The sequence below is a fragment of the Ovis canadensis genome, chromosome 2 (assembly GCF_042477335.2).
Source record: "Ovis canadensis isolate MfBH-ARS-UI-01 breed Bighorn chromosome 2, ARS-UI_OviCan_v2, whole genome shotgun sequence".
In the NCBI taxonomy this organism is placed as follows: Eukaryota; Metazoa; Chordata; class Mammalia; order Artiodactyla; family Bovidae; genus Ovis; species Ovis canadensis.
Genome location: NC_091246.1, coordinates 96309803 through 96337746, shown reverse-complemented (window position 1 = coordinate 96337746; position 27944 = coordinate 96309803). Strand labels below are relative to the sequence as shown.

General features: G+C 39.8%; 1 protein-coding gene across 2 annotated transcripts in view; it reads right to left on the bottom strand.

Annotated features, from left to right (window-relative positions):
* The window catches only part of IFT74 (intraflagellar transport 74), a 103615-nt gene that overhangs the window by 5056 nt on the left and 70615 nt on the right, over window positions 1-27944 (bottom strand). For both annotated transcript variants that reach the window (XM_069574152.1, XM_069574151.1), the window contains 5 exons: window positions 25672-25725; window positions 23742-23839; window positions 23132-23258; window positions 1756-1919; window positions 636-761 (listed from right to left, as the gene is read on the bottom strand). In XM_069574152.1, the coding sequence (XP_069430253.1) occupies window positions 636-761; window positions 1756-1919; window positions 23132-23258; window positions 23742-23839; window positions 25672-25725 (569 nt within the window). The remainder of the gene's footprint in view (window positions 1-635; window positions 762-1755; window positions 1920-23131; window positions 23259-23741; window positions 23840-25671; window positions 25726-27944) is intronic.

Genomic DNA, 27944 nt, shown 5'->3' with positions numbered 1-27944 from the left:
ATGAGAAATAACCAAAATGTCTAACAATTTGCTATATCTATACAGTCAAATATTATATAGAATCATATTTTTAAAAAAATTACTGACAAGGGAAAGAACAGTTAATAATGAAAAACAAGTTTCCAAATAATAGGTACAATATAGTACCATTTCTGTAAATATACAGAAATAATGTATACTTACGTGTATGTATAAAGTGAATATACTCATACCACATACATATAGACTAGAAATATCTATCCACATATGCATAAAATCATCTCTTCTGGGTGGTGGGATACTAGTCATTATGGCTCATTTTCATTATCTGTGGCATTGATGTATTAGCAACGTTTCTGCATTAAAAACACTTTACTTTTGATATTTTTAAAAAGCTATTATCATAATGACTGTTCCCAGAATAGTGCCAACCCTAGAGCTGGCCTTCGATATAGGTTTAGAGAAGGCAGGAGTAAACTCTTTCTGAGTGGAGACTGTATACAATCTAGCTATCTTCAAAGCCAGAAAATCTGGTAGGTAAACAAAGCAGATTAAAAAAAAGGAATGGGTTTCTTTGAGGGTGAAAATACAGATTAAAGAACATGCCAGATAATCTAAACATAGAAATGAATTTCAGTCTTTTTTTTCTTTCTTACCTGAGAATGTGTCTCGTTTTCTTGCAGTTGTGTTTTTAGTGTCTCACATTCTGTGTCTAGTTTCTCCATTATTTTTTTAAAGGCATTTCTGCGAGTTGATAATACTGTTTTCTCCTGATGTAATTTCTAAATGGATCCAATGGAAGTAAATTAAAAGGCTTTAGCAGGTATCTAGTAAATCAATTAAAATAGCATTTGACTTAAATAATTTCAATAATATTCTACTAAAATCCTACCACGGCTAGAAAACCTGTTTGTAAAAATATTCTTCTAACTATAAAAAAGCTAAATTGTGTTGTTGTTGTTTAGTCCCTAAGTTGTGTTTACTCTTGCAACCCCATAAACTGTAGCCCACAAGGCTTCTCTGTCCATGGGATTTCCAGGCAAGAATACTGGAGTGGGTTGCCATTTCCTTCTCCAGGGGATCTTTCCAACCCAGGGATCAAACTGAGTCTGGTGGATCCTGGCTGGTGGATTCTTTACTGCTGAGTCGCTGGGGAATTTCATAATAAGCCAAATTAATATTAACAATATAAATAATAACTTATTAGGGCTGCCTTATGTGTTTGTACTCTACCAGATTTACTTTAAATTAATGTAAATGGCAATGAAAATCCACTAGAAGTCTTAAGTAGAGAAATATCATAATCAAATTTGCATTTAACAAAGTTTATATTTGTTGAAGGGCTTCCCAGGTAATGAAGTGGTAAAGAACCTGCCTGCCAATGCAGGAGATGAAAGAGATGCAACTTTGATCTCTGGGTTGGGAAGATCCCCTGGAGTAGGAAATGGCAACCTGCTCCGGTATTCTTACCTACAAAATTCCACAGACAGAGGAGCCTGGTGGTCTATAATCCATGGGGTCTCAAAGAGTTAGTAATGACTGAGGACACACTTATTATATTTGTTGAAGTACTCTACTCCTTGCTTTTCAATTTTTGTCTTTTGTTTTGAAATTCACTCTAAATTCCTACTTTGTATATAAACATCTTTATTTTTTCCTTATACATCAAGTAATCAAGTGAAAATAAACTTATGAAGTTTTAAAAATTCATATATTATTAAATTTAATCAAGAAAAACAATTTGAATTACAATTTCATAGCATTGTTACCATTTACCTTTTTCTTTTCTTCACCTGATGATTTTAAAGCTGCCAAATCATTATATGTCTCCAGATCAGTTATCATTTGCTTAATTTTATTTTTTAGAGACTGTTGTTCCTCAGTCATTTTACTTTCCAGAAGCTCCATTTTCTGTAGATCCAACTGTAGCCGCTGACTGTCTGAAATGTAGGAAAATTCAAAGGCCATACTTGGTTGAAACTTCAGTTCTTTCACAAAAGGAAATGAAATCACTAAACATCATGGTTTACAAGAGTGTCTGTACCAGAAACATGTTCATTGTAACCATTAAGGCAATATCAATTAAAAAAAAATTACTCACCCTCTAGGTAACCAACATAACCTGATTATGTATTAATCACATTTGTCTCCGTACTCATATAAACATACAAGAACACATATAGTTCTTTTTCTTACTTCATAATTAACATATAAGATAAATATTATTTTTAGTATGAGCATGACATACATACACAGTTATGTGGGGAAAAAAGCAAGTTATGAAACATAATGAGCAAAATTTTATAATTACATATAGTCAGTTCTCATTATTTGTGGTAGTTATATTCTGTAAAATCACTGTACATACTGAGTTAGCAAGCATTTAACTCCTATGGGAAATATAGAGTTAGTTTCTGTGAGCCTCTGACAATACTTTTATCAAGAAACTAATATATAAATTTGCTTTATATATATTTCTCTTCAAATATACTTTATTTAATATATATTAATAATTTGTTAAGACTGAACTAAAGGCCAACCACGAACTATGCCTCTACAAAGCTTACACTAACAGACATATTTTCACTGTAAGGCATATCACAGCCTTCTTCTTAGAAACACTTGTCAACACTTCAGCACTATACTTGGAGGCCATTTTAAATGGCAAAAGCATGAACAAAAATACATAAAAAGGTGGCTTTAAAAAGCGACATTAAAAAATGTACCATGAAAAGAATGCTTGTAAGTATGTGACCTAAAGCAAGAGGCATAGTGCTGCCTTATTCAACCTCCACTGAGAACCTGAGCATTCAAATTTTTCACCTCTGCATGTGTTCACAAATGACCATGAAAGTACTGCAAATATGAATTTGAAATACAAATACAAATTAATTTGAAATAAAAATATAAATTAATTTTAGTGAGAAAGCAAATTTACAAATACAGAATCCATGAATAACGATGACTGCACATTTGTGTGTGTGTATGGGTGTGTGGTGTGCGTGTTTCTTTCTTTCAAAAGTACTGAGCATCTACTATGTGCCAGGTGCTGATGGAAATCAACAGAGACACTTTTCACTCAAGAAGCTATATTCTAGAGGTTAAATCAGAAAATTAAAGAAGCATTTACAGTAAACTGGATAACTATAAGATTCCAGGATACAAGATATCTTTTACTATGAAAAGATAACGGATATTGGTCAAAAGAATTCTCTAAAGCTATGCCTTTTAACTGTTGCCTTAAGTATTAGGAATCAGCCACACAAAGGAAAAACTGAGTTTCCAGAGAAAATAATCATCATGTGCAGAAATGTCTAGAGGTAAGAAAGCACAGTATTTCTGAGCAAATAACAGAAGTTTGGTATGCCTAGAACCCACAGTTTGAAACGGGCGGTGGTAGGAGATAAAATGGAAAAGTTGAAGGATAAGTTCATGAAGGGCTTAAGTCAAGATAGGGAACTGGGACTTTATGCTAAGGGCCATGCAAGTCATCAATGAGTTTCAAATCACAGAGTGACATGGCTAAATTTCATAAAGTTCACTCTGGTTGCCACATGGACAGTGAATTGAAATAGCATAACTATGCTCAAGAAGACCAGTTGATTCAGTGATCTAGGCAAGAAATCTTACACTGCTGAGAATTTTTTTTTTCATTAAACAATATTTATTAAATGCTTTCTATGTGCCAGGCAAATAGAAAGGCATGGAGAATATAGCAATGAACAAAGAACTTACAATTCAGTGGAAGAAGGCTATACATATATTTGATAAAATATACAATTAGTGAAAATGAAAGTGAAAGTCACTCAGTCGTGTCCGATTCTTTCCAACCCCATAGACTATACAGTCCATGGAATTCTCCAGGCCAGAATCCTGGAGTGGGTAGCCTTTCCCTTCTCCAGAAGATCTTCCAACCCAGGGATGGAACCCAGGTCTCCTGCATTGCAGGTGGATTCTTTACCAGCTGAGCCACAAGGGAAACCCAAGAATATTGGAGTGGATAGCCTATCCCTTCTCCAGGGGATCTTCCCGACCCAGGAATTGAACTGGGGTCTCCTGCCAGATAAAAATAATTGTAGAAACAAAGCAGGAGAGATCTGGAGGGACTAAGAAACATGAGGGATTTGGGATTAACAAACAGGCAATCGACCAAATACAGTGGTTGAATGAAAGAAGTCAGTGCAGAATACCACTTCCTAATTGAATAAATGAGTGTATGGGAGGGTAGACAGAAAGAGATAAAATTTTTGTCTGTAGAAGGGAGAGATGATACATTGAAAGTGATTTAGGATTTGTTCAGTTTGAGAAACCTCAAAAACATACAAATAAAGATAAGTAAATATGCCCATATAGAGAAATATGGGTTGAAAGCCCAGAGAAAAATGTGAGATCAGAAGACACAGTTTCTAAAACTATCAGCACTGACATGGCACCTGAAGCTATGGGAATGGTTGAAATCATCAAGAGAAAACGATTCATGACTGCACTTACAAAAATACTAAATTTTTAAAGACTAAATTAACATGAAGGATCCATATAGAATAAGAAGTGACCAAAGAAATAAAAGAAAAGTCAGAAGTCATGGGGAAAAAACATTTCAAGAATAAAGGAGTGGATTGCAGTGCAGAATATTAGAGACTTTTTTTTAAACTTGATTTAAATTTTTATTTTTACTTTATTTTACTTTACAATACTGTATAAATATGTGTTGCATTTACTGACCAGGAGAACCTGGGTATATATCTCCTGAGAACAGATTTTTATATAAAGAAATGGAACCAAGAGTGAGATTATTTTAAGAAATCTGGCTGTGAAACCTTTGAAAGAGAGGAATAGCTGGACAGAAAATACTTGGGAAACGTTTTTTCCCCCAAGAAAATACAGAAAAAAGACTAAAAGGATACCAAAATTTTAATAGTAATAAACTTTTGATAGTAGGATTATATTTTTACTTTTTATTTATGCTTGCTTATATCTCTCCTAAATCCTCTATAATGACTATGAATTACATTTATAACCAGAAAATAGTATTTTTAAAAATTCCATTCTGGTAGAATTAAATATTAATAATACCTACTTTCTCTATTTCAGAGACTTAACTTTGTGATGCTGGCTTTAAAAGTCTCTTTTTTAAAGGGAAAAGAAGGAAACCAATATTACTGAGAACCTGGAAAGTACCTGGCTTTATATATTATCTGATTTACTTTTCATAACAGCCTTGAGATAGGGTGGAAGGGGTAAATGTTACTATATAAGGAAACTACTGAAGGTAAAAGGAGAAAGGGGCAGTAGAGGATGAGATGATTAGACATCAATGGACATGAATTTAAGCAAATTCCTGAAGATCCTGGAGGACAGGGGAGCCTGGCATGCTACAGTCCATTGGGATGCAAAGAGTCAGACATGAGTTAGCCACTGAATAACAACAAAAAGCTTAGAAAGGTAACTGCCCAAGGTCAACAACCAGTCAAGCTTTGGTGCTGAGTGATATTATCATCATCTTTATGAAATATTCATTTTTAAGATAACAAACATCGCTTTATGACCCAAAACGCCTCTATGAGCTACAGTGAGCTATGCAAAGAGGAACAGTAATACCTGACCAATTTGTCCAGTAGGGGTCCCCCCTTCCTACAACAACTGGCGACCATGAAGGGACACCTCCACTTTTACTGGGGCTGACATCCAGACCGCTCGGGGTACTCCAGGACCAGCTTGCCTGCCGACGGATCTGACCCAGCAGCCTCAACTGGGACTCGTTTGTCCCTGGTCTCCTCCTGATGCAGACAACTGGCCAGGGTGCCCCGACCGGGTAAGGAACAAGAGATTTTGTTGACCCCCTTTTATCTCACCCCCTCCTTTCAAGCTATCCCATCCTATTTTTCTAGACCCCCGGTCCTGGACGCAGGAGTCTGGTCGAAGGGCCTCAACCTGAGCTGAGGATTGGAGACTGATCACCTCTTGGCAGAGAACTCGAACTCTGGTTCTGATTTCTGGTAGGGCCGAGTTCCAGCCCTCCCTTCTCTGGAGACCCAGGGAAAAGTCCCGTTAACACCTGGATATCTGTAGGTGGCAGGAGACGTCTGTAAGGCCACCCCCTTTTTTTTTCTTTTTCCTCTTTCTCTCCCCGCACTGTTATACCTTTTGTCTTTTCCCACTCCTTCTCTCTCAACCTTGCCTCTTTTTCTCTCTATGAAGACCCAAGTTATTTCCATTCACTCTGTCTGTTGATACTTGGACCTGAAGTTCTGGGTCTTTGCAAGAGATTTTCTGAGAGGCTACGCTCTCTGCTCCCCATCAATTGTGCTTTCTGTTCTTGGGGAGACAATCGGGCATTAGAAGCCCTCCATTGGGTGCCCTGTTTCTATAAATTCAGCCATTTAATTGAGCATTTGGCTGAGTGCTTCCACGTGGAAGTGACTGACGGGGTTCAGTATAGTCACACTTGGTCTTGGGTGAAAACACCCTAGACTGCAAGGAGATCCAACCAGTCCATTCTGAAGGAGATCAACCCTGGGATTTCTTTGGAGGGAATGATGCTGAAGCTGAAACTCCAGTACTTTGGCCACCTCATGCAAAGAGTTGACTCATTGGAAAAGACTCTGATGCTGGGAGGGATTGGGGGCAGAAGAAGAAGGGGACCGACCGAGGATGGGATGGCTGGATGGCATCACGGACTTGATGGACATGAGTCTGATTGAACTCCGGGAGATGGTGATGGACAGGGAGGCCTGGCGTGCTGCGATTCATGGGGTTGCAAAGAGTCGGACAGGACTGAGCGACTGAACTGAACTGAGACACATCCTTAGGGGTCAATTCACCTTTCAGGACCAGTCCTACAGCACCACTGACTGTGCTTACTACTGAACATTTCCTTTGGCGCATATACAATCAGGCAATTTGGGACCAGAAGAGAGCTTACAATCTCTCTAAAGTCAGATATAGGGGCATCCACCCCAATACTCGTCCCCTGGGAATGAGATATAAACTATACTGTCACTAAAATGGGTAATAAGCCTAGCTTTCCTTTAGACACCCCGCTGGGTTGTCTTTTGGCCCACTAGGAGGGATACCAACTAGAAGGGCTAAAAAAGAAAAAACTTATCAAATACTGCACTCAATACTGGCCTACTTACTGCCTGGAAGGAGGGGAAAAAATGGCCCCAGTCGGGATCACTTGGATACCACCATTTCACAGCTCAGTCTATACTGCAAATGCGAGGGTAAATACAAGGAGGTTCCCTATGTCCAGGCCTTTATGGCCCTCTACCAGGACTCCAGGAAAAAGGGAAAATATAAGCTTGAGGACTTTGATAAATGCTCTTCCAAAATCCTTTCAGCAAGGTCTGAAACAGAAGAGCCCCTTGACCTTCTCTTGACCACCTCCTCTTCAGCAGAGAAGTCACGGGGGAAAGAAGGGTAAGACACACCTGGGAGTCACGAGCTCGGACCCGGAAGCCAGGAGGCTAGGCCTGGGAGCCACGAGCTTGGACCGGAAGTCAGGAGACTAGGCCCAGGAGTCACGAGCTCGGACCTGGAAGTCAGGAGGCTAGGCCCAGGAGTCATGAGCTCAGACCCGGAAGTCATGAGGCTGGGCCTGGAAGTCGTGGGATCTGAAGGGAAGTCACTCACCATTGATTCGGCTCCTCCTCCATATGTCCCCTCCCCCATGGGGTTACGATCAGCAAGTAAGCTTTGTCCTCCGGAAAAGGAAAGGTCATCCTCTAAGAGAGGTACCAGACGGGGAGGGGGGAACTATGCACGTTCATGTTCTGTTCTCTATGCAAGACATTACCCAATGCAAGGAACAACTGGGCTCATATTCCGAGAACCCCCCAAAATTTAAGGATGAATTTGAGTGTCTTAGCCTTAACTTCCCCCTCACCTGGAGGGATATAATGGTCATCCTCACCCAGTGTTGTAATGATGAGGAAAAAGCTCAAATCCTAGATCAGGCTAGAAAAGTGGCTGATGAGAGACAGCGGGTAGATGTCAGTCTGGCCCCTGCTGAAGAGGCAATCCCCTCTACAGACCCAGACTGGGACCCTAAGGGCAGGAAAGGAATCCTTAAGACACCTCATTACTTGCCTACTACAGGGAATGACCCAGGGTGTCCGAAAAGTTAATTATAGTAAGATAAAAGAGGTTACACAGGAAGAAAATGAAAATCCAGCTTTTGGGGCAGACTCACAGAAGCCTTTAAAAACTTAAACAAGACAGATCTAAAAAGTATGGAAGGAGGAGTCCTGTTGGCCCATTCCTTCATAACCCAGGCAGCCCCAGACATAAGGAAAAAATAACAAAAACTAGGAAAAGCACCAGAGACCCCAATTTCTGATTTGGTGGAGGAGGCAAATAGGGTGTTTTTGAACAGGGACCAGGAGGAGGGAGCAAAAGGAAGCCCGAAAAGATAGGAGAATAGGCAGACCCAGGCCTTGGCCCAACAACAGGCTAAAATCCTGGCTTTGATTCATCCTGCCACTACACAAGAGTCCAGGGGAGAGCAAGGAAGGAAAAAGGATCTTAATAATCCACCACGGCTGAGACACACCCAGTGTGCCTACTGCACAGAGGATGGGCACTGGAAAAGGGAGTGCCCATATTGCCCTAAGGGAAGGCGTATGGAGACCCTTAAACCTGCTCCCTCTGTATTAGTCCTGGGCGACCGGGACTGACAGTGCCCAGCGGCTCGAGAAACCCCCACGAATGGTGAGGTCCAGATTACTCCTCTCGACCCTTGGGTGACTCTAAAAATAGAAGGTAAGGATGTGAACTTTCTTTTAAACACAGGGGCTGCCTTCTCTGTTCTTCCTTTCTGATTAGGACCTTTAAACTCCCAGACTAAAACAGTGATGGGGTAGATGGAAAACCCCAAAGCCGAAATTTTACTAAGCCCCTCCATTGTAAGGTGGGCAAATGGCAAGGAACCCACCCCTTCTTATACATCCCTGGTTGCCCTGCTCCCCTACTGGCGAGAGACCATTTTTGCCACCTCCAGACCAGAGTGACTTGGGGAAAGCTAGAAGTTGATAATTTCCTTTGCCTAGTGTCTGAATATTTACAGTCAGATGTAGAAAAGGAGGAGTCTGTCCCTTTCTTAGATGAGGTCAATCCCCAGGTGTGGGATATCTCCAGCCCTGGTCTAGCCATAAATGTTCCACCAGTCAAGATTCTTCTGAAGCCAAATGCTCCCTACCCCTGGAAAAGACAATATCCCTTAAAACCAGAAGCTCTTAGAAGGTCTTACACCATTAGTTAACAAATACCGAGATACTGGAATTCTAATCACCTGTGAGTCTCCCTGCAATACTCCAATCTTGCCTGTTAAAAAACCAGATGGATCTTATCGATTTGTCCAGGATCTAAGAGCTGTTAATGAAGCTGTGGTTCCCATCCACCCCATAGTCCCAAATCCGTATACCCTCCTATCCCAAGTCCCAGGAAATGCTAAGTACGTCTCAGTCTTTGATCTTAAAGATGCCTTCTTTTGCATTCCTCTCCATCCTGAATCCCAAAAACTCTTTGCTTTTGAGTGGCGGGACTTGGAAACAAGGGAGGTCATACAAATCTGCTGGACTTGACTACCACAAGGGTTTAGGGACAGCCCTCATATTTTCGGGACTTCCTTGGGGAGAGAACTAAGGGAATTAACTTTAATAAACAGCAATCTAATACAATATGTGGATGACTTACTCATAGCTAGTCCAGATTTTACCAGCTCTCAAAGGGACACTATTAAAACTCTAAATTTCCTGTATGAAAAGGGCTATCAAGTCTCCCCCAAGAAAGCTCAGATTAGCTTAACCCAAGTAAAATACCTTGGACTTATAACTATGGAAGGAAAAAGAATGCTTGACCCCCAGAAGAAATCCCTTATCTTAAATACCCCATACTCCCAAACAAAAAAACAGCTTAGGGGATTTTTAGGAATGACTGGGTTTTGCAGGATCTGGATTTCTAATTATGGCAATCTGGCCTGACCCCTGTATGAAAAGTTAAGAGGGAAAGAGGAAGAGCCACTCGACTGGGATGAGACCTGCAAGGTGGCCTTTAATGCCCTAAAAGAGTCTATCACTACAGCCCCAGCTTTAGGCCTCCCAAACCTGGAAAAGCCTTTCAAGCTTTATGTTTCTGAAAGGATAGGAACTGCTCTTGGGATATTAGGACAAATGATGGGGCCTGTATTACAACCCGTGGCTTATCTCTCAAAACAACTAGATGAGATGGCCAGAAGATGGCCCACTTGCCTCCGGGCAGTAGCGGCCACCGCTCTTATGGTTAAGGAGGCATCTAAGCTGACCCTGGGTCAGCCCACCACAGTGTATACGCCTCACCAGGTGCAAGCAGTCTTGGAAACTAAAGGGAATAGGTAGATGACAGGAGGAAGGATCACCCAATACCAAGCTCTCCTCCTTGACACTCCAGAAATAAAGTTGAGGGTCTGTCAGACTTTAAACCCAGCCACCTTACTGCCAGATCCCCCTACTTACCCTTTGGATCACCAATGCATGCAAATCATAGACAAGTTATACTCTTCTCGCCTGGACCTATCAGAGACACCTTTATCTGACCCAGAGGAAAAATGGTACACAGATGGCAGTTGTTTTGTAGAAAAGGGAGAGGGAAAAGCAGGAAATGCTGTAGTGAGCCCAGAAGAAACTAAGGAAAGTGGGTCTCTTCCTTCAGACACCTCAGCCCAGAAAGCTGGACTTTTTGCCCTGACAAGAGCTTTGGAATTAGGGGAAGGAAAGAGGATTAATGTGCACGCCCATGCAGCAATTTGGAAGGAAAGAAGGATGCTCAGTGCTCGAAGCTCTCCTATTAAACACAAAGAGCTCATTCTCAGGCTCCTGGAGGCAAACTTCCTGCAAAATTAGCTGTCATCCACTGTAAAGGTCACCAGAAGGGGCAAGAAGAGGAGGCCCAGGGAAATAGAAAAGCTGATCAGGAGGCAAAATGAGCTGCTAGGGAAGCTACCCCTGTCACTGCTATCTGCCCCCTTTTCCCCAAGAAAACTCTGACTCCAGATTATACCCCAGAGGAACATTCCTGATATGCTGAGCGGGGCTGGGGGATTCGGTCACATGGGTGGTTTCAGACTGTTCAGGCCCAAGTAATACTCCGTGACTCTCAGGTTTGGAAAATTATTAACTCCTTACAAAAAAGTACCCATTTTGGAAGAGAATCTGGAAATCTTGCTCAAGCCTATTCTCTACCATCCCCAGTTGGCTAAGGTTGTTACACAGGTCTTAAACTTGTCCAACATCAGGGATCATACCCAGGAGAGGACTGGCAGATGGATTTTACAGCTATGCCAAAGACCCAAGGGTTTTCTTATTTGCTAGTCTTTATTGACACGTTCACAGGATGGATTGAAGTGCTCCCTACTAACAGCGAGCCACAGAAGTCTGTAAAGCTCTGCTGAAGGAGACAGTACCTAGGTTTGGGTTGCCTCGATCACTTCAGAGTGACAATGGGCCCTCATTTACAGTCACGATATCCCAGAATCTGGCTGCATGCTTAGGCATAAAATACCGCCTCCACTCATCTTGGAGGTCTCAGGCTTCGGGAAAGGTAGAGAAAGCCAACTAGACTCTTAAAAGGGCTCTGGCCAAGCTATGTCAAGAAACATAATAAGTGGATCCATATGCTACCTACAGCCCTCATGAGGGTATGGACAGCCCCCAAACGGCCACTATTATTAAGCCCTTATGAAACGATGTATGGATGTCTATTCCTAACTTCTGATTTGTTTTTTGATGAGGACACCAATACTCTCTTAAAACATATAATTGATTTGGGAAGTTTTCAACAAGAACTCCAATGATATGGAGAACAGATCCTCCCTAGACCACAGGAAAACTTGAAAAATCCCCAGGTAGAGCCGGGGGACCACGTATTAGTAAAGACCTGGCAAGAAAAAGGGAGTCCAAGCCAGTTGTCCAAGAAATGGACAGGACCATATCAGGTTGTCCTAGTAACCTCAACTGCTGTAAAAGTGAAGGGTCTATCTGCCTGGGTCCACAATTCTAGAATAAAACCCTATGGCCTACAGGAGTGGGGGACGGGGACTGAGACTCCAAAACCAGAGGACAACTATTCCTGTGAACCTGTTGAAGATCTCAGACTCTTGTTCAGGTGGAACCACATCAACTCTCCTTCAGATAAGTAAAAATGCATCATATGATGTTCTTCCTCTTTCTAATCATATCTCCCTGTATGGCTATTAATCTCTCCCTAAACGAGGCATATACACTTGCAAACCACACTGCTTCTCGACTCAACCTAACCAGCCCCTGCTGGATCTGCATTAATGGCAGAAGTTGGGGATATGTCCAACCTGTCCCAGGGTATCAGTGGCCCACTCTTCCAGCTGAGCTACATGCTGTTACCCAGCGCACCCCATCTGGTCATGGTATGGCCTTTTGGGAAAAAGGGGAAAAAAATTCATGCATTGGTATCAGCAACAACTGTCTATATTTACCCCCTCAATAACATCTGCAATCCCACCTGAGCCCTTATTTTCTCTCTTGACTAACATTCCCCAAGTGACCTTCCCTATCTGTCTAAAAAGCGACTCCCTGACAGGGGTGTCAGTGGGAAATCTAGGCAACTCACAATGTGCGGTGACTTTCACTGTTGAAACTGATGGGAAAAACCGGGACCTAGAAATTTCACTAGGGTATTATGATTTAGCCCAAAGTCTGGGAACTAGAGGTTCTGGCAGAACTGACACACTATACCTATCCCCAAACATGAGGCTCTCCTCGAATGCTATTAACCAGTCTCGAAAATCCATGTTCTATTCTGGACGACCAAAGAACCACACCTGGTCATCCTGGTTTCTAAATCGGGCAGGCAACCCTGACCCTGGTTACTCCCTTGTAGGGGTACCCACCCCTGAAAACCTAACCCTATGGTGGGAGCCTAAAGGAAATGCTCTCTACCTTGAGGACAGAACCCAGGATGCCTCACAACACTTGAATCCCTTCCTAAATGCCCTCACTGCTGCCGGTTTTGCAGCAAGTGGAGTGACAGTCTCCTCCCAGCTACTAAGAGACTGCCCCTGTTCCATTATAACATGTTCCAGTTGTAAGGCAGATGGAAATCCTGTTCCTCTTTGGCAAACCCATTTTGCTGCCCAGCTTAAACCCAGTCATGGTGTCTATTTCATATGTGGGGATAAAGCTTATTTATCCCTACCACCTTTTTGGTCAGGAACTTGCTCCTTAGGGTATGTTACACCCCACATAGATCTGGCCTGGAGTAATACCTCCTTGCCTTTACCAGTATATACCAATCAGAGGATATGTCGTGCGGTAATACTTACCCCTCTTTTCCTGGCATTAGGACTGACTGCTGGTTTGACAGGAGCTGCCATGGGGGGAACTTCTTTACATAAATTTCAGCAGCTTTCTACCAACACTGCTGTAACCACAGAAAAAACGGCGAGGACCCTCCAATGCCTACAATCCCAGTTAGACTCCCTAGCCACAATGGTCTTACAAAATCGTCGGGCCCTAGATTTACTGACTGCAGGACGGGGGGCACTTGTCTCTATCTAAAGAATGCTGTTTTTATTACAACCAGTCTGGGCAGGTCCAAGAAGATATCAAGGGGCTTTTGGAACAGGCCACAAAGATCTGGGAATTGCGTTCAACAAGTGTATGGCGTTCTCTTTCTTTCCCTTCTTGGCTCCTACCATTCATGGGTCCAGTGGTAACTATCTTATTAGGCCTCCTATTTGGCCCCTGTATACTCCAACTCCTTACAAAGTTTATTTCCAGCAGACTCCAGCAGTTTCAAACTAAATCGCTGTTACTACAAGGGTGGAAGCTGGTTTCAGATGTGGAACACCCCAACTTAGATCAGGTAGAGAGAGACTTCTGCTCTGCTAGGCAGGGCTACGCCCATGCACAGCAGGAAGAAGTTATAGAAGAAAGAGACCTCTGCCCCAATTCGCAAGAAGTATCTTGAGTATGAAGTCTCTCAGGAGGGAGTTGTTAGGGGAAGCACACTGATTGAAACCGCCCACCCTGGCCAGGCACCATAGTAACTATTTGCATGAGTTGTTTTATGACAGGAGATCCTGATAAGGAATATGGAACTAATAAGCCACCACCAACTGGAAGAGTTCAGGAAAGGTCTAAAGGAGACACCTCACGTCCGTCCACTTCCCAGAATCCCTCTCGCTAGCATCCATCTTGGCTGAGCGATGTGTGCGCCACCAGGAAAGACTCTGAATTAGAATGATTGGCCAAAGACCACCCAGAAACTAATCCCATCACCATAAAACCTGACACTGTGAGCCACATGGCAGAGCAGTTCTCCTGGGTTCCCTTACCCAACTGCTCTCCACCCGGGTGCCCTTTCCCAATAAAATCTCTTGCTTTGTCAGCACATGTGTCTCCTCGGATAATTCATTTCTGAGTGTTAGACAAGAGCCCAGTTTCGGGCCCTGGAAGGAGTCCTCCTTCCTGCAACACTATTTCAGGCTTCTTTCCCCAGGCATCATCCATTGTTCTGGAAATTTTATTCCAGGTAACTCAAAACCAAATACTAAAATGGAATTGAAATATATGTCCTGTATATCAAGATGAAGAAATCTGAATTCAAACCTGGTTTGAATTTGCCAGTTTCCTCTCTCCTGTATTGCCAGAGACTGGCATGGGAATAATCTGATACATACTGTAGTTACTAATTTGTAGAGGCATACAGTAATACAGTTTCATAGAATATTTTATGTTCATCTTTCCTCTATTTTAAAGTAGGGATATGAATACCTCCCACCCAAAAATATAGTGGTATTTCAGAGCTGTTGTTGTTCAGTCGCTCAGTCATGTCCAACTCTTTGCAGCCCCATGGACTGTAGTATGCCAGACTTCCCTGTCCATCACCAACTCCCAGAGTCCATTGAGTCGACTCATGTCCATTGAGTCGGTGATGCTATCCAACCATCTCGTCCTCTGTTGTCCCCTTCTCCTGCCTTCAATCTTTCCCAGCATCAGGGTCTTTTCCATTGAGTTGGCTCTTCACATCAAGTGGCCAAAGAACTGGAGCTTCAGCTTCAGTATCAGTCCTTCCAATGAATATTCAGGACTGATTTCCTTTAGGACTGACTGGTTTCATCTCCTTGCTGTTCAAGTGACTCTCAAGAGTCTTCTCCAACACCACAGCTCAAAAGCATCAGTTCTTTGGCACTCAGCCTTCTTTATGATCCAACTCTTACTTCCATACATGACTACTGGAAAAACCGTAGCTTTGACTAGATGGACCTTTGTCAGTAATGTCTCTGCTTTTTAATACACTATAGTATAGGTTTGTCATAGCTTTTCTTCCAAGGAGCAAGTTTAACTTCATGGCTGGAGTCACCATCTGCAGTGATTTTGGAGCCCAGGAAAATACTCTGTCACTGTTTCCACTGTTTCCCCATCTATCTGACATGAAGTGATGAGACTGAATGCCATGATCTCTGTTTTTTGAATGTTGAGTTTTAAGCCAGCTTTTCCCCTCTCCTCTTTCACCTTCATCAAGAAGCTCTTTAGTTCCTCTTCACTTTCTGCCATAAGGGTGGTGTCATCTGTATATTCGATGTTACTGATATTTCTCCCGGCAGTCTTGATTCCAGTCTGTCCTTCATGCAGCTTGGCATTTCACATGATGTACGCTGCACAGAAGTTAAATAAGCAGGATGACAATATACAGTCTTGACATACTCCTTTTCCAATTTGGAATCAGTCAGTTGTTCCATGGCTGGTTCTAAATATTGCCTCTTGACCTGCATAGAGTTTCTCACGAAGTAGGCAAGGTGGTCTGGTATTCCCATCTCATGAAGAATTTTCCAGTTTGTTGTCATCCACACAGTCAAAGGCTTTAGCATACAGAATGTAGCAGAAGTAGATGTTTTTCTAGAATTCTCTTGCTTTTTCTATGATTCTACAGATATTAGCAATTTGATCTCTGGCTCCCCTGCCTTTTCTAAATCCAGCTTGTATATCTGGTAATTCTCGATTCATGCACTGTTGAAGCCTAGCTTGTAGGATTTTGAGCATTACTTTGCTAGCATGTGAAAAGAATGCAATTGTGCAGTAGTTTGAACATTCTTTGGCACTGCCCTTCCTTGGGATTGGTATTTCAGAATATCAAAAGCCAAACACAACATCCTGCTAAAAATAATTATATTTAGGGACAGAAGATTTTTATATTAAAAGTAACATATTTCAGAGTAAAATACAAAATTCAGAATGACTGGGATGTATCATTCCCTGTATATACATATTATTTTTCTCTGGCTCCTTTTATTGTTTACTCTTTATTGTTGCATTTCAGCAGTCACGATGATGTGCTTAGGTGAGCAGTTTTTATATTAAACTTTTTGGGGGTTTGACGGGCTTCTTCAATTCAGTTCAGTTGGTCAGTCGTGTCCAACTCTTTGCAACCCCATGAACTGCAGCACGCCAGGCCTCCCTGTCCATCACCAACTCCCAGAGTTTACCCAAACTCATGTCCATTGAGTCAGTGATGCCATCCAGCCATCTCATCCTCTGTCATCCCCTTCTCCTCCTGCCGTCAATCTTTCCCTGCATCAGGGTCTTTTCAAATGAGTCAGCTCTTTGCATCAGGTGGCCAAAGTATTGGATTTTCAGCTTCAACATCAGTCCTTCCAATGAACACCCAGGACTGTTCTTTAGGATGGACTGGCTGGATCTCCTTGCAGTCCAAGGGATTCTCAAGAGTCTTCTCCAATACCACAGCTCAAAAGCATCAATTCTTTGGTGCTCAGCTTTCTTCACAGTCCAATTCTCACATCCATACATGACTACTGGAAAAACCATACTTTGACTAGATGGACCTTTGTTGACAAAGTAATGTCTCTGCTTTTGAATATGTTGTCTAGGTTGGTCATAACTTTCCTTCCAAGGAGTAAGCATCTTTTAATTTCATGGCTGCAGTCACCATCTGCAGTGATTTTGGAGCCCCCCAAAATAAAGTCTAACACTGTTTCCACTGTTTCCCCATCTATTTGCCCTGAAGTGATGGGACCAGATGCTATGATCTTCGTTTTCTGAATGTTGAGTTTTAAGCTAACTTTTCACTCTCCTCTTTCACTTTCATCAAGAGGCTCTTTAGTTCTTCTTCACTTTCTGCCATAAAGGTGGTGTCTTCTGCATATCTGAGGTTATTGATATTTCTCCCGGCAATCTTGATTCCAGCTTGTGCTTCATCCAGCCAGGCATTTCGCATGATGTACTCTGCATGTAAGATAAATAAGCAGGGTGACAATATACAGCCTTGACATACTCCTTTTCCTATTTGGAACCAGTCTGTTGTTCCATGTCCAGTTCTAACTGTTGCTTCTTGACCTAGGTCTGTACAATTTTTTTCATCAAATTCAGAAAAATTTCAGCCATTTTCCAACTATCTTTTCTCTCCCATTCTCTGTCTCTCTTTTCTTTTTGGGACTCCAATTACATGTAAATTAGACTGCTTGAAATTGTCCCACAGATCATGTAGGCTCTTCTCTTTTTTTCTCCTTCTTCAGGTTAATTTCTATTTATTTATCTTTTAAGTTCACTGATTTTTTTTTTCCAATTGTCTTCTATCTTCCGTTAGGTCAGTGATTTTTTTCATTTTAGTTGTATTTTCATCTCTAGAATTTTCAGTTGGTTCTTTTTTTGTTATTTTCATTTCTTTGTGGGATTCTCCACCTGTTCATTTAGTATGATTTCATTTTCCTCAAGCCCTTAAATATGCTTATAACTTTTAAAGTCCTTTTCATTTCAATATCTGGATTATCTCAGGTTCAGTATATAGTGACTGCTTTTTCTCTTGACTTACATTTTCTTCTTTTTTTACATTATTAAATTTTTTATGGTATAATGGACATTTTAAATGATGTTAGAGACTCCATATTCTATTCTTTTGAAGAGTGTTGATTTATATTATAAATGAACAATTAACTTTGCTGAAATTAATAAAACTCTAAACTTTTCTCCTTTGGAGTACATAGCATCTGAAATCTCTGCATTCAGTTCTTTCAAATTCTGCTTTTTCCTTAGGTCCCATAAAGTCTACTCTATGCACATACATTTCAGTAGTCAGAGAAGTATCTGGTTGGCATTTATATACAGATTTCTGGCACTTCTTACCAGGATGTCTCTCTTATACAGGGCAGGCAATGGGTAAGTAACTTGGTTTTTTCATGTAAGATTTATCAAAATTTACTTGGAATTAATTTTTATTATCTATACAGATTGCCTAATAGAAAAATTAAATATAAAGCTGCTATTAAACCTTTCTCTACTACCTAAAAAATCAGAAAGATTAAAATATACCTGGAAGGTGACATAATAAAAATATGTTCAAGAATTGAATGACTCATAGCTTATTCTTATGCCAAAATCACACAGGATATTAAATACCAAACAGTAAAAAAAAAAAAAAAAAAGCTTCAGAAGACACTGATTTAACAAGGTTATTACCAACCAAATTTGTCCTAAGTTGGTATAATTAAATGTGAACATTTCCTCTGTCCCTTTAAAGAATCTAAAGGCTCAACAATATTGACATTTTTTATTTTATAAGATACACATGGACTTAAGTGTTGTTGAGAGGGCTTTCGTTTTGTTGGATTAATATTTCTACTAGGGTTGGAAATAGTTAAGATGAGAATCAAAGCACTGAATCAAAGTCACTGAGGCTTATGGTATTTCAATGTTCCAAATAGGAAATGTACTCAGTTTGTATATTTTCACTGTTCAGTAAAAAGCTATATAAATCTAACTACAAGTTTAATTTAAAGATATATTAGGGAGATACACTTAAAAACTACATATACTGCTTTTCCTAAAGAAAGGGAGAAAATGGTTGGTTGGTATAAAGTTTATCTTCCTTTAACAGCAGGTCCCCATGAAAAGCTAAAACCTTCTCCAAGAGAAGAGACAGGAAGAGGATGCAGACTAGTTCCTTCTGATATGCTATGAAGTTGAAAAGTTTACCAAGCAGTGTGTACATAGTAGCAAAATCTCAGAAGGAGCCACTTTGACCTGGGGAAATGTTCCTGAAATATTCTGCCATCAGAGGATTTGTTTATTCTCTGGTGTTTCCTTTCCAAAAATATAAATAAAAACTATTGCTGACAGGTTCCTTGCCTCTTCACTCATGCAGTTTATCAGTGCTTCTTAATCTTTTTTTTTGCATTGTTGTCCCCCAAAGGAACCGTTTGTAGACTACTGTTTCCCTAGTCACCTCCCATGAAGTTTTTATATAACAGATGTATATCTGTTTATGTACAATGACCCTTTGGAGGGCGACAAACCATTATAATTAGTGTCTAAAATTTTACCTTCCTCCCAAGAAGTAATTTTCCCCCTTGGGAGCAATTTGCCCCATTAAGAAACATAGAGTACACCAAGAAAATTAGGTGAGTTCCAATTAGAACTTCAAGGGCCAAAGGAAGGCAGTTCACAAAAAGGGGATTTAAAATTCATTATCTCTGAAAGCTGAATCATAATATTCTAAACCTCTTATGGTGATCTCCAGATAGAAGTTTCTTACTGGGGATGATGTTAAGGAACAATTAAAAAGACAATGTATATGCATGGCTTAAATTAACACTTGAAAACATCTGAGTACAATACTGCTGTATTAATATTTAGAATGGATAACCAACAAGGACCTACTGTATAGCACATGGAACTCTGCTCAGTGTTATGTGGTAGCCTGGATGGGAGGGGAGTTTGGGGGAGAATGGATACACGTATCTGTATGGCTGAGTTCCTTCTCTGTTCACCTGTTCACCTGAAACTATCACAACTGGCTATACCCCAATACAAAATAAAAAGTTTTTTTAAAAAAGTAACTGAGCACAGAAAATGAAATTAATTGTAGGGGTGAGATAATTCAAGCTTTAAAAGGGAAATTTTCAGTAAAACCCTTATCAGAGTAATAAACTGGATTTGTATCTCCATTGAAACTAGTTCTCATTTTTTTTTATTAACTAGGCTTTTAAAAGAAATGTAAACACAAAATATAAAAATATGAAAGGAATACTAAGTTATGATTATTGAATTCATTTGCTAGTTCTGATATTTACTCTTTAAAAATGTATATTTCTTATATAAAGATAGCTTAAAGGAGGCAAAACCTTGTTGAATTAATACTGACCTTAGATAATGAAAAATTTTAAACTATGGTTTAAAACACAAAATGGAAGTTTCTTAGATGAAATAATTAAACATAAAATACTTCAGCTTATGAAAAACAGAAAATAAAGGTGTAAAAATATTCATAGTTGTATACATCCAAAACAGCTGAAAGACGATTGTGAAGAGATATTTGTACACTCATGTTCATTGAAGTATGATTCACAATAGCCTTGGGGTAGAAACAACCTAAATGTCAACAAATGAATGAATAATGAAAATGTGGTAGTTACCACAGTACAGAATATTTTCCAGCCTTCAAAAAAAGGAAATCCTGTCACATGTCACAACACAGATGAACTTTGAGAAACATTATGATAAATGAACTAAACCAGTAACACAAAGTCAAATATGCACGATACCACTTGTAAGAGGTGTTTAACATCATCAAACAGAAAGTAGACTATGGATAGCTAGGGCTTAGGAGGAGGAGAAAGTGGGGAGCTGCTGTTCAATGGGTATAAATACCACTTTTGCAAGATGAATACGTTCTAGATATCTGTCACATAACAATGTACAGATAATTTACTATACTGTACACTTACTGGATGGTAAATTTTATGTGCTTTTTACACTGGGGTAAACAAAATATATTATTAACAATCACCTTTTTTACTTTTCTAATGTGGCTACTAGGAAATTTATATATGTGGCTAGCATTACATTTCTTTCAGACAGTGCTGCCCTAATCTCATGTTAGTCATAATGACTAATTGTAATTAAAATATGGCCACCTGCAGGACCTCTCCTAATTACCCAAGACCAGGGGGATATGAGCCCTGTGTACCTCCATTGCTCTTTATGCTTATATCATAGTACTGTTTCATTATATTTCAATTATTTGTCATTCTACTAGATTGAAAAGTTTCTTGAAGAAATAGACTGGATTTAAAAAAAAAATCTGTTGTTGCTGTTCAGTTGCTCAGTTGGGTCTGACTCTTTGCAACCCCATGGACTGCAGCATTCCAGACCTTCCTGTCCTTCACTACTTCCCAGAATTTGCTCAAACTCATGTCCATTGAGTTGGTGATACTATCCAACCATCTCATCCTCTGTCATCCCCTTCTCCTCCTGCTTTTGACCCCAGCATCAGGATATTTGCCAATAAGTTGGCCCTTCGCATCAGGTGGCCAAAGAATTGGAGCTTCAGCTTCAACATCAGTCCTTCTAGTGAATACTGAGGGTTGATTTCCTTCAGGATTAACTGATTTGATCTCCTTGTTGCCCAAGGGACTCATAAGAGTTTTCTCCAGCGCTACAGTTCAAAGGCACTGATTCTTTGGCACTCTTCCTTTTTTACTGTCCAGCTCTCACATCCATACATGACTACTGCAAAAGCCATAGCTTTGACTAGATGGACCTTCGTTGCCAAAGTAGTCTCTGCTTTTTAACACTCTGTCTGGGTTAGTCAACAGCTTTTCTTCCAATAAGCAAGTGTCTTTTAATCTCATGATTGCAGTTGCCATCCACAGTGATTTTAGAACCCAAGAAAATAAAGTCTATCACTGTTTCCATTGTTTCCCCATTTATTTGACATGAAGTGATGGGACCAGATGCCATGATCTTCATTTTTTGAATGTTGAATGTTAAGCCAGCTTTTTTCCCTCTCTTCTTTTACCTTCAACAAGAGGTTCTTTAGTTCCCCTTCGTTTTCTGTCATTAGAGTGGTGTCATCTGCATATCTGAGATTATTGGTATTTCTCCCAGAATCTTGATTCCAGCATGCACTTCATCCAGCCTGGCATTTCACATGATATACTCTGCATAATTGTTAAATAAGCAGTGTGACAATATACAGCCTTGACGTACTTCTTTCCCAATTTAGAACCAGTCTGCTGCTCCATGTCCAGTTCTAACTATTGCTTCTTGACCTACATACAGGTTTCTCAGGAGGCAGGTAAGGTAGTCTGGTATTCCCATTTCTTTAAGAATATTTCATAGTTTGCTGTGATCCACACAGTCCAAGGGTTTAGCATAGTCAATAAAGCTGAAGTAGATGCTTTTCTGGAATTCTCCTGGTTTTTCTGTGTGTCCTGTGCTTAGTTATTCAGTTGTGGCTGACTCTTTGTTACTCCATGGACCATAGCTCACCAGGCTCCTCTGTCCATGGGGCTTCTCCAGGCAAGAATACTGGAATGGATTGCCATGCCCTCCTCTAGGGGATCTTCCCAACCCAGGGATTGAACTCAGGTCTCCTACATTGCAGGTGGATGCTTTACCATCTGAGCGACCAGAAAAGTCCATGCATATGGAGTGGGTAGCCTATCCCTTCTTCAGGGATCTTCCCGAGTCAGGAGTCGAACTGGGGTCTCCTGCATTTGAGCCAACAGATGTTGGCAATTTGATCTCTGGTTCCTCTGCCTTTTCTAAATCCAGCTTGAACATCTGGAAGTTCTCAGTTCACATACTATTGAAATCTAGCTTGAAGGATTTTAAGCATTACCTTGCTGGCATGGGAATTAATGCAATTGTGCAGTAGTTTGAACATTTTTGGGCATTGCCCTTCTTTGGGATTGGAATGAAAAGTAACCTTTTCCAGTACTGAGGCCACTGCTGAGTTTTCCAAATTTGCTCACCTAGATAAGCATGATGGTCTTATCACTCACCTAGAGCCAGATATCCTGGAGTGTGAAGTCAAACAAAGCTAGTAGAGGTGAAGGAATTCCAGCTGAGCCATTTCAAGTTCTAAAAATCTCTGTATACCCAAATTATAGCAAAGGCACAGAGCAAATATTCAATAAATGTTAAATGAATGAGAATATGTGAATGAATTACTATAAAGCAGATCTGAAAGTCACACAAAATTCTGAGCCTATGAATGACTGCAGCAATAGGCAATCATAAATTATATCCTCAGTCTTTAAAAAAAATCAAAGAGAATAACAGATTTTTAAAGTTCCAATTCATTACAGAAAAAAAGGACATTAAAATCTACAGTGTTTTCTCACCTGAAGTCAGATTCCTAGCCGTACTCTGTGATTTCTGCATTTCAGTAGATTTAAAATTGAGATCATCCTGCATCATTTTCAGCTCTTGATTGGTGATAGAGGATATCTGTTTCATACGATTTATATTCTGTATTTGCAGAGACATAAAAGTGGAAAAAAATTCCATTGATTTAACTTTCCAATAAAACTCTTTAAAAATGCTGCTAAAGGATTGGATGTTTTGAAATACACCATTCATTACATATATATATTTTATAAAAGAAAACATGATATTCAAAGTCAGATTTCTCAGTAAGGAGAGGTTAAATTAAAATTCAGAATTGTTTCTTTTATATTTGCTTTATTTCACTGTAGAAAGATTCAACTATGCTATTATAGGAACTAACTGGATTTTTAAAACACTTAGAATATTGAAAAGAGATCATATATTTTTCCTAGTATGGTACCACACAATAGTAGCTGCTCAATAAACATTTTTTGAGGAATCAAGATATTCATTAGGTATCCTGCGCTCTTACACAATAGTGAACATTTGAGGTTTTTTAGTTGTATTTATAAGGTAACCACAGTAAAAATAATGAGGACAGTAAGACTGGCACATGGCACTTACTCGACTACTGTGCTCCAAAAGCGAAATAATGCTGGCTTCTATCTGTGCCTTCCTTTCCAGTTCCTGGTTCTTAGTTTCCTCAAAAGTCTCAATAAAAGCTGTCGATTGAAACATATGATGAAAGGCTACTGTTGATATAGCTAAACACTATATAAGCTCTAATTTGTAGGTCTGAGAAGTACTTTTTAGAAGTTCAAAGCAAATTTTTAAACATCACTTTAATTTTTTAACCCAAGGAAAATTAAATTACTCAGTAAGAACATTTCTACATACTTTCAAACTTTCAAAGTTTAACTACTATGATCTTAATACAAGTACACTAAATATTTATAAATGCAGGCTGAGAAGCAACAGCTGATAAGATGGAGATGAGAAAAATTCCTATGGTTTTACACTAGGATCTCACTGATACAGCTACAATTATTAACATCTGTAACTGGCCATTAATTTTACTTCTGAAAATACTACTATACCTTTTTTACCAGAAAATTGAGCATTTTCCTTATAATGCCAAAATAGTCTCAATTAAATAAGTTTAGTTTATTCTGGAGAAAGCAACGGCACCCCACTCCAGTACTCTTGCCTGGAAAATCCCATGGACGGAGGAGCCTGGTAGGCTGCAGTCCATGGAGTCGCGAACAGTTGGACACGACTCAGCGACTTCACTTTGACTTTTCACTTTCATGCATTGGAGAAGGAAATGGCAACCCACTCCAGTATTCTTGCCTAGAGAATCCCAGGGATGGGGGAGCCTGGTGGGCTGCTGTCTATGGGGTCGCACACAGTCGGACATGACTAAAGCAACTTAGCAGCAGCAGCAGAAGCAACAGTGATTTATTCAAGATTACAAATAAATATTCTAAGAAATCATTCTTTTTCTCCTCTAATATAAAATTAGTATATAATTTGCTCTTATTTACATTCTTAAAATATTTCTATGGATCTTCCAAAAATTAACTTAAAATAATTTTACTATTTGCATGAAACAACAGATCAATTTTGAGGTAGCTTTTGGTACTTGTTGAGATTTTTAAAGTAGTCTTGGAATATTGTTAAACCAGAGTTGGCCATTACTGATTTATAACATGCTTCTATGAAGGTAACAACTGACATCAGACTTACAAAAATGTCAAATTCTAGAAAAATGATAATTTAAAAGAGACTAGAAAATCCCATGGACGGAAGAGCCTGGTAGGCTACAGTCCATGGGGTCGCTAAGAGTCGGCCACGACTGATGGACTTCACTTTCACTTTTCACTTTCATGCACTGGAGAAGGAAATGGCAACCCACTCCAGTGTTCTTGCTTGGAGAATCCCAGGGATGGGGGAGCCTGGTGGGCTGCCGTCCATAGGATCGCAGAGTCAGGCATGACTGAAGTGACTTAGCAGCAGCAGTAATCATTAATACAGTCAATTTTTATAAACTTTTGAAGGTACAACATAAGTTAAAGTGAAGATCTATTTATAAAGTTAAAATTCAGATTAAAAAAAAAAAAGTGGATGAGAAGCCACAACAGAAGTTTCAGTTAGTGACAGAACCAAGAAACAAAATCAGAGGTGAGGGCTAATACATAATGAGATAGGTATAATCAAAAGCGTAAAAAAGGTGAAAGGTATCAAGGCATGTAAAACAACGAGTGGTCCATAGATTCTTTATACAGACTATAAATGTAAATATTAGCTTTAGAATCTATCCCTAACATATAATCATACACACGTATACACATGTACAAAATCTTTCTATAATTCTCTACCCATCCCTAAACTATGCTAGATATTTAGTAATACTTCAAGTCAAATGCTTTGAATGTCCACACTTCTGCACTTACTATTAGTCACTGTATCACCCCAAAGTGAGATCTCTGATTTAGTATAAATGAACAACTATCTGAGAATATAATATTTTCACATCTCTAAGATTATCACTTACTGTCCATATTTTCCTCCCTCTTTTTTAGCTCCTTGTACTTCTGATTCATTTCACCTACAAGCAATAAAAGAAAATAACAATTTTAAAAACTCCAGTTACAGTACTCAAAATTAGAAATATCTCTTGGGTTCTCTATATGCTATTAGTCATTACATATTCAGTGTTTAATATTAATGTTCAGTTAGGTGAGATTCATTTAAATTGATTTTATTTTAAAAGTTATACATTTATATGCTTGACAACTTGGTAAAAAAAAATCTCCTTACTGAAAGAACTGAAAAGAACTGAAAAGGTCTCCAAAGGTTTTCTATTTTAGTTCCAATTTCAACCTACACATGAACACACTGGTGATGGGAAATATACGCTCCCGTGAAAGTTCATTTCACCTCTGAATAGCTCACAACAGCAAACAAAATAGCAGGGTTAGTTTCCTCACAGAACTTAAAGTCTAAATATTTAACAATTAAAATGTACTAAGTATCAATAACCTCAGATATGCAGATGACACTACCCTTATGACAGAAAGAGAAGAGAAACTAAAAAGCCTCTTGATGAAAGTGAAAGAGGAGAGTGAAAAAGTTGGCTTAAAGCTCAAGATTCAGAAAACGAAGATCATGGCATCTGGTCCCATCACTTCATGGCAAATAGATGGGGAAACAGTGGAAACAGTGTCAGACTTTATTTTTTTGGGCTCCAAAATCACTGCAGATGGTGATTGCAGCCATGAAATTAAAAGACACTTACTCCTTGGAAGGAAAGTTATGACCAACCTAGACAACATATTAAAAAGCATAGACGTTATTTTGCCAACAAAGGTAGTCATGTATGGATGTGAGAGCTGGACTATAATGAAAGCTGAGCACCAAAGAATTGATGCTTTTGAACTGTGGTGTTGGAGAAGACTCTTGAGAGTCCCTTGGACTGCAAGGAGATCCAACCAGTCCATTCTAAAGGAGAATAGTCCTGGGTGTTCTTTGGAAGGACTGATGCTAAAGCTGAAACTCCAGTACTTTGGCCACCTCATGCGAAGAGTTGACTCATTGGGAAAGACCCTGATGCTGGGAAGGATTGGGGGCAGGAGGGGAAGGGGACGACAGAGGATGAGATGGCTGGATGGCATCACCTACTCGATGGACATGAGTTTGGGTAAATTCCGGGAGCTGGTGATGGACAGGGAGGCCTGGTGTGCTGCGGTTCATGGGGTTGCAAAGAGTTGGACACGACTGAGCAACTGAACTGAACTGAAGTGCTATTAGATGAAAGTAAAGGATGTTACAGCAGTACACAGCAAAGACAGTCTAGTTTGGGGATCCAGGAAGTTTTTCACTAAAGAAGTAATATTTAACATGTGTGCATTATAAAAGGATAAAAAGGAGTTACTGGGTCAAATTATAGAAGAAGTTCAAAATCAAAGCATTATAAGTACTGAAATTTGAAAGTGAGGATGAATATGGTAGCACAAAGAACTGAAAGAGAAAATGAAGAGAAAAAGTGGTACAAAAATGAGGTAGGAGAGGGAGGGATGAATTGAGAGAGTAGCACTGACATATGCACACCACCATGTGTAAAGTAGATATCCAGTGGAAAACTGCCGCACAGTATGGGGAGAGCTCAGCTGGTGCTCTGTGATGACCAAGAGGGGTGGCATGGGGGAGGTGAGAGGGAGGCTCAAGAGGGAGGGGATATTTGTATACTTACAGCTGATTCACACTGTTTTACAGGAGAAACTAATACAACATTGTAAAGCAATTATACTCCCATTAAAAAAAAAAAAAGATGAGGTAGGTTATGAGAGACCTTATATGGCATATGTTATAAACGTTTGGATTTTCTCCTAAGGACAATGGTACGATTATTTAAGAAGAGGAATAAAATTATCAATTTGCATTTCTGAAAAATATTTCTGATCAGGAGAATAAAAGAGAAGATTGGAGATAGTAAGACCAGTTAGGAGGTTGTCAACAATGATCCAGTTGACAGATGAAGACTGACCGGTGGCAATTAGGATGTAAGGTAGAGATTTTTTTTTTTTTTTTGAGACATTTAAGAGCTAGAGTGAATTGACTGTGGTGAGGGCTGGAGATGGAGAACTCAAGTATGACTCCCAGGTTTCTGTCTTGGGCAACTGAGGACATTGTCATATTAGTTACTGAAAGAAAAAAGTAAGTTGAGGAAGAAGTTGCTTGAAGTAATTCTAGACAAGTTGCATTTAATATATGTGAAAGACATGATTAAAAGAGCAAAAATCCAAGGCCCAAACACAAGGACAAAAT